The 16,092-nt window shown below is 46.2% G+C and overlaps 1 protein-coding gene across 1 annotated transcript in view; it reads right to left on the bottom strand.

Moving 5' to 3' along the window:
• The window catches only part of ATXN10 (ataxin 10), a 159,801-nt gene extending 144,349 nt beyond the window's left edge, over window positions 1-15,452 (bottom strand). The window contains exon 1 of the mRNA XM_036120574.2: window positions 15,100-15,452. Within this exon, the coding sequence (XP_035976467.2) occupies window positions 15,100-15,215 (116 nt within the window). The 5' untranslated portion in view covers window positions 15,216-15,452. The remainder of the gene's footprint in view (window positions 1-15,099) is intronic.
• Between the last annotated feature and the right edge of the window lie 640 nt (window positions 15,453-16,092).

Raw genomic sequence — 16,092 nt, 5'->3', positions numbered from 1 at the left:
CAAGTGAAAGAAGCCAAGAAAAGGTGAAACTGGCACACGGGTGGAGAGTTAAACCACTGGCTGGAGGGTCCAGGAACAGCACTGCAGTCAGAGCAACCTGACGAGTGACAGCAGGGCCACGGGATCTGTGGGGGGCTGGGCCACTCTGTGGGGCCGCAGCAACCACTAGCCATATGGCGAAAATGGAACTGGGCCCTCACCTATATAACCAGACAGAGAAAGGAACTCCAGATGCATCTAGGATTACATGCCACAGCCAACACTACAAAGCTCTGGAAGAAAAGGTATGGAGAATGTCTTCATATTCTCAGGCGGAGAAAGATTTTGTACACAAGGCCTCATTAAGAACCTTATTAAAACCGTATTCAGAAAAGTGGTCTTTGAGCACAGAACCAGAGACAGTAAGGAAACATCGGGCCCCTTCCTGGGAGATGTGGATGGAAGGGGAAGGCGTATCTGGTGCATCACAGGGAAGACGGAGGGCTCGCGGAGAGGCAGCCTGACGAGGGGATGGAAAGGTAACCTGAGTCGGAGGCAAGATGGAACCACACCGCACGGGCTGGAAGGACTTCGGCTTGTGTCCCGACAGGAAGCCATGGAGGGCTCCAGTGCCCTTGCTTCTGAGGGACCCCTCTGGCTGCTCTGTGATGAACAGGCCACAGGGGAGGAAGAGAAGGCACCAGACCAGTTAGGACCCTGTTCTAGGAAAAGAATGGCAGCAGCAGAGTAAGCAAAGATCAGACTCTGGATATATTCTCAAGATGGAGCCGACGAGATCTGATGAGAAAATTGTCATGAGGGCCATCTAAGAAAGGGGATTCAGGGAGGACTCCAGAACTGTGGCCTGAGCAACATCACAAAAGATGTCTGTGCAGCTCCTCGCTGAAAGTGAGAAGGCTGCCTGGAGGTAACCAGGGGGTGGGGGGCTCCGCAGGCTGGGACTGGTGAGGCTGGAGGTGCTTTCCAGAAACGATGAACCATGCAGGAGGCAGGGGAATCCACAAGTCTGGAGTTCAGAAGGAAAGCTCAGCCTGGGCAAAATGTTACAGCCACCAGCAGACGGAGAGTATTGAAGCACGAGACTGAACGAGGTCACTCGGGAGTGAAGTAAGCACAGGGAGGAGAGAGAAGAGGTCTGAGGACCGAGCCCTGGGAGCCAGGAAGGAGCAGCCAACAAGGGAGGCAATTCGGAAGAGGGTGGTGGCGTGCAAGGCGGGTGAAGAAAGCGTTTCAAGGAGAAAGATGTGAGCAACTCCATCAAATACAGCTGGTAGGTCAGGGGAGCGAAGAACTGAAGAGGAACACCGCTGGTTAGCAACATAGAATGGGGTTCAAAAGAAATGAGAAACTGAGGTAGGTAAATATAAATCACTCTTTGGAGAAGTTCCATTATAAAAGGGAGCAGAAAAATGGGATCACAGCTCAAGAAAATAGTTTTCTCACAATGGGAAAAATTATAGATGTATAATCAGATGAAAATAATCCAACAGAAAGGGTAAAACTGATGATTTAAGAAGGGGGGGTAGAATTACTGGAGCAATGCATGCAAAAGGGAGTGAAGTAGAGTGTGCAGGTCCGAGGGTGGTGGCATTCAGAGCAGGGTCATTCATCCACAGCCCCAGAAGGGAAGGCAGGTGATGGGCACGGATACAGGTGGCTGGGGAGAGAGGGTGATGGGGAGTCCTGGAAATTACCTTCTGGTTGCTTCCTTCTTCTCAGTAAAATAGGAAGCCAGGAGTGAGGATGAGGGAGAGACAACGGAAAGTTAAGGAAAGCAAAAGGCATGACCTGGTTGACCAGGACAGCAGGAGACCGAATGGACTAGGGAGACACAGGAGGACTGCCAGGCAGCACTAAGGCAGGCTCGTGACCAATCTACACACAGACCCATCAGCACGGTTCCGTAAGGATCGTCAGCTTCCTGCAAGACCGGTGAGCATGGCTGTAAGCTTTTCTCCAGCCCTGCGCAGTCACCTGGGTGCAGGCAGAGGACACAGCCAGCTCTAACCAGAGCTGCAGTCGTCCCAGGGAAGCCTGAGGCAGAGACAAGGGAACCAAGGGTGGATACACAAGCCGATGTTTTTATTACCGATCCATCAGTCTAACGTGGGTCAAGAAGGAAAATGTGAACCTGAGGAACAGAAGGGACAGGAAATAGAAGTGGTAGGATCGGGGCGCCTGGCTGGCTCGGTCGGTAGAGCACGGGACTCTTAATCTCAGAGTTGTGAGTTCGAGCCCCACGCTGGGCGTGGAGCCTACTTAAAATTTCAACAGAAACAGAAAAAGAAGCAGTAGGATCAACAGACTGTAGGCCCTGGTCGGATTGAAGACCCTTGGGGGAGGTGACCTAGAAAAGATCAAACAGGGGGCCAGAGACTGTGGCAGGAAGGCAGCTCTAGTTAGTGATAAGGCCTGGGTGGTGCTGGCAGTCTGTGCTCAGGCAGGGCGGTGGTCAAGCTCACTGGCAGAAAGACAAGAAACAAAAAGGCCAGAGTTAACAGAATGGTGATCTATGCGAATGCTGAAATAACCAAGATTTAAGATCAGACAAGCAGCGCAGAGTTTACAGTGACCTAGGGTTCACTCTTCAAGGAATGAGGTGAAGTGACCCAGGGAATTCTTCTAGCGGCCAAAGTGGTCACACATGGCGTACACACTGATGGCGTGAGATGGAAAGCTGGAAGGCCTCCAGAGGAGAAGATCTGAAAGCAGCCAGGACCATCAAGGAGAATGCCTACCACGCCTTCAAGCCCACGGTACGCTGGAGAGAGAAAACAGCCTCCCACTTGGAAGACCTTCTGGAAAGGCATCCCTCAGAGGCAAGCCGTATTTCACTTCGATCAAGAAGATCAATGTTCAGAGAAGAAAATGAGGACGCATAGAATTTTGTGGAGGGCAAACACGAAGGGCTTTCAGAGCTGAGGAGTCAGAAAAGGGTTCATACAAAGCCTTAAGGGAATCGGGGAGTAACATAAAACCTCGTTCACCACATAAATGAGAAAATCAGCTTGTGAATTTCCACCAATACGCCTGTCGAGATTTTATTTTCAGGGGCACTGAAACCACAAGTCACTCTGGGGAGAATGGATGTCTTTGCGCTGAGGTTTTCCATCATGTAATGGTGTATGTTACCATTTGTCTTCTTTAATGTCCTTCGATAAAGCTGTAAACACTCTCAAGGACGATGACAACCACGAACACTTAAACCGTGCTTATTGCGTGCCAGGCACTTCCCTGAGCCCGACACACGCCAACGGCTCGGGGGCTGCAGTAAGAGCCTCGCTGGCTCACACACGGGCTCCTGAGCTCGGACATGACTTATCCAGGCCTGTGGCGGGCAGAGAGGTTGACTCAGTGCAGGCGGGCCCGGGGTTCCTGGGCCTCTGTGTGAGTTTCCTTGCCCAAGGTCCAGGGACCACTACAAAAGACTGGAAGAATGAGGAGCTGAGAAATTCTACTCTGAGGGCACTGGTGGTCACAGCCCCGGCCTTATTTACTTTGACTTGCTGGCTCCAACGTCTTCCTGTCTGTTTTGTCCATTTAAGATAATTGAATGTGAGGGTGGCTCACCCTGACCACATCTGTATTTTGAAGTTGAGTCAGAACACCTTACCAAATCGTTCCATGTGGTCCTCCAGCTCATGGCCTAGGTAAAAATAAAGGAAACTGTCATCCTACTCTGCAAAGTGCTTTTTACAGCGTCACTTAATTGATGTTCTCTCTCAACAAAGCTGATCTGAATCATGGTTGAGTCAAGATGCCATATGGTGACCTTAGCGAAGCTGACGACTCGTGTGGGTTTTTCTGGGTTTTTCGTTTTGTTTCATTTTTTTGTTTTTGTTTTTGGTGCAGCCAAAGATTCTTGCTGGCCAGAGGCTCAGTAATGTTTGGGGAAAACCTATGTGAGTATGTGTATACACAGACAGATAGGTTATTTTTGGGTTCTATATATGATGACCTCTAACGTGCTCATTCTATTCCCCTTGTGAAAGTTTGTCAACGTAGTTATACAAGCAATTAGGAATACCAAGGCATTATTTTACCTTTGAAATCATAGTCCTCTGTCATATGTGGCATTTTTTCTATACCTTCCTTGCTAAAGTCTTTTGTCTACACTCTCTTTTTATACCTAATGACTCAAAAAAATTAAATATTCAAGAAATAATAAAAACCCCATCAAGTGCTCATTCTGTGCTAGCGCTTCAAGCAGGTCCTGAGAATACAGAGGTAAATAAGTAGATGCCTGCCCTCAGGCTGCTTTCATTCCAGTGGGGCTGGCAGGTGACTGATTACAACATTCCGGGAAGCTCTTTCAAAGAGGGAAGCACAGAGTGCCACAGGGAAAACAGGGCAGGAGGCAGGCTTTCAGTAGGAGGTGAAATGGTAATTAAATCTTGAAGGGAAAATTAGGTGTGTGTATGTGCAAAGGAAGGAAGGCATAAGACATTCATACTTACAAACTCAGGGTCCTCGCATCTGAGCTCTTGCTATGTTAACGGCTGACTATAGCTCTTAACACTGGATCAGCTACCACTGCAGTTCTAAACACTGGCACGTGTGAAGTGATGAAATAAAAGTAAACCAAACTAAAAGCTTTGAAGTAACCAGAATAATCATTACTGACCGGCTCTCGGACAGCGCTCAGAAGGGGTGCTCTCATCACAGCCACTGGGTCCTCATCACGCTATGCAGTTCGACATGTACTGAGCACCCAAAACGGACCAGGAACTGCGCCAGAGATGCCTGTCGCACCTGACACATCTCCCCTCCATTCCAAACAACGTAATCACAGTTCTTTTTAAAATATATAAATACACAGCCCGGCTTTAAAACAAGACACATATGTCCATACTCAAAAACTGAATGTAAACGCTCAGCTACAATCAGGTCTAAAACCAAGGAGTGGAGCATGCTCAGGACAGGCAGAAGCCCCCTACACCGTGTGGCAATCAGGGCCAACACGCGAAAGTCAGCGCTAGGACGGGCCTCCCCTGCATTTGGAGAAAGAAGAGTGCAGTAGGAATTCAAAAACTCCAAGGCCATCCAAATATCCATCAGTAAGTAAAAGGGTAAATTATAATGTATTCCTGTGCTGGTATACTTAACAACTGCTGCAGTGAACGCTCTAGCTCTCTGTGCGTGAAAACTGGCAGCATTCAAAAACATAATGTAAATATGACATGCAAACTATAGCACATACAGCATATAGGGTTATCACTTATGAAGTCATGGGACTGGACAGTGAAACAGAGCCCTCCCACCACAATCCCCCTCTCCTGGTGACCATGCCCTGATGTGTGATCCCTCCCGTGACCATGACAATATGCAGCAGAAAGGGTAGGTCATTTCCAAGATTATAAAGAAGCTCCAGCGTCCATCTTGAGCACACTCTCTTGGATCGATGGCGTGAGCAGCCCTAGAGAAGGGTCCATGTGGCAAGGACTGAAGCCTCTGCCCAAAGCCTGGCGAGAGCCTGGGATCGGGGCTCCAGCCAGTCAGGCCTTCAGAGGCTGGATGACCGGGTGGACAGCCTGACTGCGACCTCAGGAGACACACTAAGCCAGGTCCACCCAGCCAAGCAATTCCTGACCCTCACAAACTGTGTGAAATAATAAATGTGTGTGGTTTCAAGCTGCTACCTTGTAATTTGTTCTCATCCGGAGGACATTAAGAGTATCAGTAACATTTTGGACTTTGAGAGAACAAGACAAAACTTTAACTTTGCAAGTGAAATGCATGGGTACTTGTTAGATCATCTGTTCTATCATCTTCCATAAAGGCATGGACATTATTACGTATTTGTGGTTTTGATTCGTCAAAAGTTTAAACCAACAAAACACTAGGATGAAAACTAATGAAAAGCTTCAATTTCCTTTTCCAAAGAGTACACAAGTATGGTTGTTCTAAATGTCAGTTCCTAAAGCAGTCACTCCATGCAAACTCATCTAAATTCCTCTGCCTAAGTCACAACACTGTTACTTTCAAGTATTTGCTTTTTTTACTGGAAGTTCTTATAGCTTCTTAAAATTATTTAATATTGCTAAAATACTTTTCTACCAAGGAATTACAATTGTGGCATGAAATTACTGCCCACATCTTGGATCTGAAAAACCATTTTTCTTCCATTGAGCTTCTTGTTCTTAGACCTATTTCTTATTCCAAAGTTTCAGAGGCAGTTCCAAAAGCCTATTAAAACAAGAATCTGACCATGGAAATGAGACGAAATTAAAGACTTTACAGGCACGACTTTAAAATACACAAAATTCTCAAGAGTTATCACACATTTCTTTTCACTTTGCACCCGGACCAGAGCCCGCAATGTCCGTGCCTGCTGGGCACCGGCTTCGTACCAGGCACCGTTCTGGACTCTCCGCACACAGCACACTCCTGATACCTACATCAATCAACCCTACAAGGCAGGCATTATAATACCCATTTTCTTTTGGGGACTGGTGAGAAGGGTCATAACTTACAGGCAGAAAACTGAGATACAATTTTACATACAGTGAAATACACAAATCACGTTAGTTTAATGAGTTGTGACGAATGCATGCCCCCAGGCAACCAATACCCCCACCTACATAAAGCACATTTCCTTTGCTCCAGAAAATTCCCTCATGTTCCTTTCCGGTCAATCCCCAACCTCTTTTGACAACCACTGTTCAGATCTCTATCACCACTGATTAGCCTTGCCAATTGCAGAACTTCATAAACACAAAATTACATACTGCATATGTGTCTGGCTTCTTTCACTCAGTATGTCCCTGAGATCCATCCATACTGTTTGCTGGTGATTCATTCATTTAAATTACCAACTAGTTTTAGCCATTCCCCACTGGTGGATATCAGAGGTGTTTCTAGTGTTTGGCTATTATCAATAGAGCTACTACAAGCATTTTTTTTATGTCTTTTGTGGACATATGTTCTTGTTTCTCTTAGGTAAATACCTAGAGTCATAGGCAGGTATATGATAAACTTCACAAAGAACTCCCAAAATGTTTCCCAAGGCAGGTGTACCATTTACACTCCCACCAGCAATTTATGAGAGTTCCAGTTGCTCCACATCCTCACCAAAATGTGGTTCTGTCAGTCATTTTAATTTTAGCCGTTCCAATGGGTATGCAAAGGTATCTCATTATGGTTTTGTTTATAAAAGCTTTATTGAGGGGCGCCTGGGGGCACAGTCGGTTAAGCATCTGACACTTGATTTCAGCTCAGGTCATGATCTCTAGGTTATGGGATCGAGCCCCACGTCAGGCTCCACACTGGACTTTCTGCCCCTCCCCCCTCTCAAAAATTAATTTTAAAATTAAAAAAATAAAAGCTTGAGATATAATTTACATAGTATATAATTCACCCATTTCAAAGGTATAATTTGATGGATTTTTGTATATTGCATTAATTTTTTTATTGTGGTAAAATACAGTAGTCCCCGTGCCCTTATCCACAACTTCACCTTCCACAGTTTCAGTTACCCCGCAGTCAACCACAGTCCAGAAGCAGATGCCCGCTTTCTGATGAACCATCAGGTCAATGGCATTCTAACGCTACGCCCCAACGCCTACATCATTCACCCCACTTCACGCCAGCAGGTAGGTGCTTTATCATCTCGTCATCACAGGAAGGGTGAATACAGCACAGAAAGATATTCTGAGAGAGACCACATTCACAAAAACTTTTATTACAGTATGCTATTATTGTTCTATTTTACTATTTGTTGCTGTTAATCTCTTACTGTGCCTAATTTATAAATTAAATGTTATCATAAACAGTATAGATAGGAAAAAACATAGTATATATAGAATTCAGTACTATCTACAATTTCAGGTACCCACTGAGGGCCTTGGAACATGTCCCCCAAGAATAAGGTGGGGGGAAACTACTGTGTATCTAACATAAATTTTGCCATTTTGACCATTTTTAAGTGTAAAATTCAGTGGCTTTAATTACATTCACATTGTTGTGCAACCACCACCACCACCTAATGCCAAAACTTTTTGAATACCCCAAATAGAAACTCTATAGCCATTAAGCATTAACTCCTCCCCACCCCCAACCACTGGTAACCTCTAATGTGCTATCTCCAATTTGCCTAATTCTAGGTACTTTATAAAAGTGGGATCATATATTTGTCCTTTTATGTCTAGCTTCCTCTACTGAGCATGTTTTCAAGGTTCATCCATATCGTAGCACGGATCAACACTTCATTCCTTTTTATTGCTCAATAATATTTCAGTGTATGGATAGACCACATTTTGTGTATCCATTCATCTGCTGGCGGACACTTGGGTTGTTTCCATCTTTTGGCCACTGTGAGTGACGCACACCAAACGCGGGCACACAAGTATCTGCTGGAGCCTCCGCTCTCAGTTGTGTCCGTGACACATGCCTACGAGTGGGACTGCTGAGTCACATTAGCCTTCTGAGGAGCCACCAAACTCTTTTCCATAGTAGCTACACCATTTACCTTTCCCACTAAGAATGTCCAAGCGTTCCAATTTCTCCACATCCTCACCAACACTTACTTTCCTTTTTTTGCTGTTACAGCTATCCTAAAGAATGTAAAGTGGTATCTCATCTTAATTTGCATTTCCTTAATGACTAATAACACTGAGCACTTTATGTTTGTTGGACACTTATGTACTGGATCTTCTTTTGTGAAGCATAGAATTTTTTCACCCAATTTTTTAATTAGGTCCGTCTTTTTACTATTGCGTTGTAGGAGCACTTTGTATATTCTAAAACATGTCCTTTGTCAGATATATGAATTGCAAGTATTTTCTCAGTTTATGGCTTGCCTTTTCATTTTCTTAATGGTATCCAGAGATGAATATAAGTTTTTAATTCTGACAAAGTCTAATTTGATAAAGTCAATTTTTTCTTGCATGGTGTTATCTGTGTGCTGGATAAGAAATGTTTACCTACACTCCAGGTCACAAAGATATTCTCCCATGTTTTCTTCCCAACACTTTATAGTTTTAGCTTTTATGTTGAGGTATTTTTTGTGGATGGTGCAGTATGTGGGCCAAAGGTCATTTTATTCCAATTAGATATCAAGTTGTTCCACCATCATTATTAAAAGAAATAGTTTTTAGACTGATTCTGGTTTTGAGTTTGCAGATATTCGTCAAAGGGAAGATACCTAGAAATGGCCTCAATTTTTCCTACACAACATTCAGTGTTCAATAAAAGAGACAGGACCAAATTACTGAATACAAGAAAAACTGACAAGAGAAAGTTATCAGGCACATTTTTTTTGGTTGCTTTTAAGTAGGCCCCACACGGAGTGTGGAGACCAACGTGGGGCTTGAACTAGCAATGAGATCAAGATCTGACCTGAAACCAAGATGCTTAACCGACTGAGCAACCCAGGCGCCCCCTCAGGCACATTCTTTCAAATAACTATAATTTGAAACTATAATTAATCAACTATAATTAATATGTTCAAGAAGTAATCTTTTTTCTGCAATATGATAACTTAAAAATACAGTATCTGAAACTAAGAACACAGCAGATAACAGTAGACTAAACACAGCAGAAGAGAGGATCAGAAAACTAGAAAGCAGATTAGTAGCAAATTTTCAAACAAAAACTCTGAGAAGGACAATAGAGAAAGGAGCCTGTGATACATATAAAATATAGTGATGGGGCTCCAGGGTGGCTCACTCAGTTAAGCGTCCAACTCTTGGTTTCAGCTCAGGTCAAGACCTCAGGTTGTGAGATCGAGCCCCGAGACAGGCTCTGTGCTCAGCGGGGAGTCTACTTGAAGATTCTCTCCCTCTGTCCCTCTCTGCGTGCACACATGCTCTCTCTCGCTCTCACGAATAAATAAATCTTTAATATATATATATATATATAGTGAAAGGTTTAACGTGTGTAAGTGGAGTCCTAGAAGGAAAGGCAAGAATGGGGAAGAAGCAACATTTGAAGAAATACCAGCTGATGTACTGATGAAAAAATTCAAATTCAAGAAGCATTATCCAACAGAATAATTCAAACAAAAGCCAAACATCTCTACCCTCCTGGGCCTCCTATTCTGGAAGGAGGCAGACAATCAGTAAAAAATCACTACAAAATAATACGAAGTATGTTACAATATAATAAGTGCTCTCTTTAAAACAAAGGAAACAGTTTATATGGCAAAGGGGTTCAAAAGGATGGAGGGAAACAGCTGTACTATTCGATGGGATGTACAAAACCTGGAAGAAAGTAAACAGAAAAACAATTTTATTTTTTTTGTAAGATTTTATTTATTTGAGAGAGACAGACGGAGATAGAGTGAGAGAGCACAAGCAGGGAGGAGAGGGAGAAGCAGGCTCCCCGCCGGGCAGGGAGCCCAACGCGGGACTTGATCCCAGGACCCCGGGACCACAACCCGAGCCAAGGCAGATGCCCAACCGACCGAGCCACCCAGGCACCCCCAGAAAAACAATTTTAACTTAACACAGATTAAAGAGGAAAAATAAGCCATCCTGACAAAAGCTAAAAAATATATATGTATACATACATACATATATATGCCTATACATACATATATATATTTTAAATAAGGTTGGAAGAAAAGACCAAGCATGCACAATGAGTAATAAGCTATACACATATACCAGCAATTCCACAAAAATTTGTCAAGCACCTCTCATTATCAGACTCCATGCTAGATGCTAGGGATACAGTGAATGTGATATGCTCACTTCATTCAAGAAGCTTATCAAATGGGGGCACCTAGGTGGCTCAGTCAGTTAAAATCTGTCTTCAGCTCAGGTCACGATCTAAGCGTCCTGGGATCGAGTCCCACGTCAGGCTCCCTGCTCAGCGGGGAGTCTGCTTCTCCCTCTGCCTCTCCTCCCTGCTTGTGCTCGCTCTCTCAAATAAATAAATAAAATCTTAAAAAAAAAAAAACTTTATCAAATGGAAGAACAAAGAGGTATCAGTTTAAGTTTGAGAATTTAGAGAAAGTAGTATCAAAATGTTACATCAGTTCAGGAATGCTCAGAACCAGAACATAATCTTCTCCACAGAAAAGAAGAGTAAGCAGCACTACCCACAGAACCTTCTACAATGATGAAAACATTCCACATCTGCAGTGACCAGAGGGGCAGCCACTAACCACATGTGGTTACCGAGTACTTGAAATGTGGTTAGTGCAAGTAAGGAACACAATTATTCATTTTACTTATTTCTAATTAATTTAAACTGCCACATACAGCTAATGGCTACTTAATGGACAGTGGAGGTATAGAGTAAGACAACAAATTTCATTCAACTCTACATGTTAACCTGGGGATCTGGCGACATCAGAGAGAGAGATGATGTAGAGATACACCACGAAGGTAACTCAAGGGTTGGAAAACCTCCAGCAAAAACCCCAAAATAGAATTTTTAATGTACTTATATCTTATTTTGTTTCAAAAAGAATTTGACTTGCAAAGACTCACAGCACAGCAAGAAAAATCACTTGATAAATGTTAAAAATGCAGGTATGTACATTAAACAAAAGGTATAAAACAAATGTAATAAGTAAGAAACAGAATTACCTTCCACAGAGAATAATTATTATCTTTTTCTTTAAAAGATTTATTTCAGAGAGAGAGTGGACACGAGCACCAGCAGGAGGGGCAGAGGGAGAGGGAGAATCTCAAGCAGACTCCTCGCTGAGCACAGAGTCTGACACAGGGCTCAATCTCACGACATGAGATCATGACCTGAGCTGAAATCAAGAGTCAGAGGCTTAACCAACAGCACCACCCAGTATCTTAATACTGGGATTTTATGACTCTAAGCAATTTTTTATGGATTTTTGTGATTAAGATACTATTCAAGAAGTGGGTTATGGAATCCAGAGCATGAAGAATTTAGATCGGTATATTAATGATCTATTGCAATATAACAAATTACCCCAAAACATAGCTGTTTAAAACGATAACACTTACGGTCTCACGCAAGCCTGAGGGTCAGGAATCTGGGAGTGGCTGCGTGGGGTGGTTCTGACTTAGGGTCTCATGAGGTTGCACAGAGGGCTGAAAGTTTCCCCTGGACTAAGAGCACCTACTTCCAAGATGGTTCATCACATTCCTCACCACACAGATCTCTCTGCACAGATACTTGAGTGTCCTCATGACATGGCAGCTGACTTTGTCAGATTCAAGAGAGAGGAAAGAGGGAGCAGCACTGCCGTTTATGACCTTGTCTCAGAAGTCACACACACACACACATATATATATATATTTTACATGAGGCTGAGGAATTAACCTCCTCCTCTTGAAAGATGGAGAATCAAAGAATTTGTGGAACATCAAAAACCATTATAATGGGATATGAGTATCTGTTCACTTTGGGGTGCTAGAAATTGTAATGAGAGCCTGGGATCCGTTTCCCTGGAAACCCAAAAATTAGAATAAATTATAACTTCTGAAACAGCTTCAACTGCTTTCTAAAAAGCAAGAGATTAAACACAATTGGGTTCTCGGTCACTTACAACCCAACCACTTTTTAACTGCTGGTATTAAATAAATGGCATGAAACACCATGCTCTACATATAATGTTACAGATCCTCAAGATAACTCTGCAAAGTGAGCAGTTTCATCCCCATTTTCAAGACGAGAAGTCAGTCCAGAGAGATAAGCCACAAGTCCTGTCCAGGTCTACGTGGTTCCCAAGTTTTCGTTCTTCTACAGCAGGATGCTTCTCTTACTCCAGCTACCACAGAAGCTAGTGTTTGTAACGTCAAACATATGGGAGGTACCAAAAAATATATTACTCCAGCCACGATTTTCACCTTTTGTTCCATCAATTACTTTGCTCAGTCTGTTTTTGTTTTGTCTGGTGTTTTCTACATGCCGCTCATTTTGCTTCACTTTGCGTCCCATCCAGCACCTGGTACCTTGGCCCATCCTCCCTCTGGGTCCACCTGCACTGGAGAAGCAACTAGTAACTTGCTCTAAGACGTACAGAGAGGCAGTGACAGAACCAGAACCAACAGCCTGTCCTTACAAACCCTCATGGAGGGCTCTCTGCACCACCACACAATCCTGCCTCTCCATCCCAAGACCTGCACAGCAGTTCACCTCTCCCTGGTCTCCAAACTCTGCATGGAACAAGGACACTGACCCAGAAAAGCTCAATCCAAATGTGGAAAGCTTCATTTGCTCATTCTCCCCCAACAATCCAATTGGACCCTGATGTCTGTCCATTCAACCTTGTAAATATTTTTCAGTATTTATCCTATCCATCCCCATTAACAATGTCCTAGTTCAGGCAATTTTCTCTTTCACTTGGGCTTCTGCATCAGCTTCTTAAGTCTCCTGCCTCTAGCCTCACCCTCCCTAATTTATCCCCAATATGGCAGAGAGTTCTTTCTAATGCCCAGATCTTGCCACCCCCTAGAAAGAATCTTCAATGGCTCTCCTTCCACTCCCCTCATGACAGTTCAAGAAGGACCTTGTAAACTGGCTCAGGGTCTTGGATTTTATCCCAAAGGTTATAAAGAGGGATCTGATGTTTGAAGGAGACCTCTGTACCAGACACCTTACCTATGTTATTTCATTTAATCCTCTCGGGAGCCCTGCAAAATCTGCATATGATCCCTTTGCATACACTGTTCCAATTAGCCCTCTCATCTGTAAGCCATGCAGCCAAAATAATCTAAGGCCTTTCCTTGCCCAACATCTATCCAACAGATCCACAAACTCCCTCTGTGCCACCACCTTCTTGTCTAGACCATTATAATTTGTTTACACAGCGATTCCCCTACCCCGCTTGAAAAAAGGGATCAATCATGCCACATTCACCTTTATACCCTCAGCCCCTAGCAAAGAACCTGTTTCAGAGTAGGTGCTCAGTAAATGGCTGACGGCTAATAATCAACTAAAAGGGAGGTCTACCAGGGTATAGATGTGCTGAAGCATTACCTCAATCAACAAATCCCCCAGGAGTATCTTATCAATTAATTATCTCCCCAAAAGTCCACATAGTACCCTGGGCTTTTACCACGCCTTCAAAAGCTCAATGCTTCTATTGTGATCTAAGGGAGAAGTGCTCAGACCAAGCTGTCCCATTTAAAGATTAGAGGGCCTCTGGGGACTGATCATCTGGACCAACCCGCGTCTAGCTGTCCCTGCTTTCTGTGCTCTTTGTATACACTCCCACCGATAAAATTATCTGCCAGCTCCCCCCGGAACAGGACTTCCCAGTAAAGGACTTCCATTTTTCAACTTCATCACGTAGCACAAGCCTGGCACATGGGGGATGGTCAATAAATGTATTAAAGGATAAGAATACCAGCTCACATTTATTTAGTACTATGTACTAAGGATCTGATATGCATTATCTCATTTAATCCTTACAGCAATCCTCCCAGGGAAATGCTGTGCGACATTATTCCCACGTAAACAGATGAGGACACTGAGGCCCAGAGAAGACTAAAACACAATAAAACAAGCACTGACTGAGAGCGTCATATACTTTGTATTTTCATATGCTTTATTTATTTCATTCATCCCTCTGTACAATCCCGCAATGAAGTTATAGATTATATTCCCATTTTAGATCAAAAAAAAAAACCACACCAAAAAACAAAAAACAAAAAAACCTAAGGCTTGGAGAAATCGCCCAGTAACACACAGCTTGTAAGGCCAGGAACCAAGCAGGTCCGCCACAGTCCGGGGCCCCTTTGCACTTGCCTGTCTTGCCGCCCCCCGCCCCGGAATGGCAGTCAGAATTGAAGCGGCCCGCCCCCCCCGGACCAGGGAGCTCCCACTCCCCAAACTGCGCTGCCCCCAGCCCCGGAAGGCTGTCCCCACCGCGCAGCGACGGCGATCCACGCGCCCGTCCCCGCCGGGACGCCGCTCCGCGACTGCGGGCCACGCCAGTGCTCCGGGCCGGGGCCCACCGCGCGCGATCGGCCAGCAAGCCGGGCGGCAGGTGGCACCGGGCTCGTCTGGAACGGTCCCCCTCCTGCGCCCGGCTCCGCACCTGTGCCGGCGGGTGGGGGCAGGGGCCAGCCCCCCGGGGCCCCTCGGGCCCACCGCGGAGGCCTCCGCCGCCCGCCACCCGGGAGGAGGGGCGCCCGCTCCCCGCTCGCCCGCGCCGCCGGCCGTTACCGGTTCCGCTGCTCTTTGAAGAGCGCCGTCAGCGCGCGGAGGGCCTCCAGGTCCTGGATGGGCGCGGGCACCATGACGCCGGACAGCCGGGCGGGCGGCGGCCTGGGCGCCGCCATCTTGCCGCTCGCAGCTCACCGAGCCGGGCGAAGACGAGGAGCGGGAGGAGGAGGAGGAGCGGGGGGAGCGCAGGCGGGGGAGGAGCGCGCCCCGCAGCCGCTGGACAACGCCGCCGCCGCCTCCGCCTCCGCGCCGCTGCAGCTCAGACCCGGAGGGAGAGCGCGAGGACAGGCTTCCAGCCTCCCCTCGGGCGGCAACAGGGACGACGCGGCGGGGGGCAGGGGGCGCGAGCGGAAGTCCCGCCTGAGGGGAGGGGGTGCGAGCGGAAGTTCGGGGGGGAGGGAGGGGAGGGGCGACAGGAGGGCGTGGGGTCTGAGAGGAGGAGCCGGGGCCCCAGGCTCACCCTGAGGGGGAGATGCGGGTGGGGTTGGAAGAGCCTGGCCGGTAGGGGGCCAGGGACAGGTACACCCTGAGGAGGAGATGCGGGCGTGGGGGGCCCGCGCAAGAGGGGTACGGGGACAGGTGCGCCCTGAGGGGGATGGGGCGGGGGAGGGGCCTGAGCAAGAAGGGGTACGGGGACAGGTGCGCCCTGAGGGAGGTGTGGGGGTGGAGGAGCCTGTGGGAGGGGGTGGGGGGTGTCAGAGAGTCGTCGGAGGCTCATTTTAAGGATGGGGTTGAAGACCTCATCCTGCTGTTGAGTTGGGTTGATTGGTACCCCTACATGGACCAACTGGGAAGGGGGGCAGTCGTCAGCACAGCGCAAGTCTCAGAGCCTGAGAGCTCAGCTCCCAGTACTTCGTGATCGTTTACTGGTGATACCAGATCCTTTACCAGGCACCTCAGGTAGGGTGACAATACGTTGCTCTAGCTCATCCAGGGCTTGAAAGAGAATTAGAAGTCAAGTAGCTGAATTCTGCAGCAGTAGGGTAAGAATTG

Source organism: Halichoerus grypus, chromosome 6 (assembly GCF_964656455.1).
Source record: "Halichoerus grypus chromosome 6, mHalGry1.hap1.1, whole genome shotgun sequence".
Taxonomy (NCBI): Eukaryota; Metazoa; Chordata; class Mammalia; order Carnivora; family Phocidae; genus Halichoerus; species Halichoerus grypus.
The sequence above is the reverse complement of the archived record's forward strand: the minus strand, read 5'-3'. Positions and strand labels throughout refer to the sequence as shown.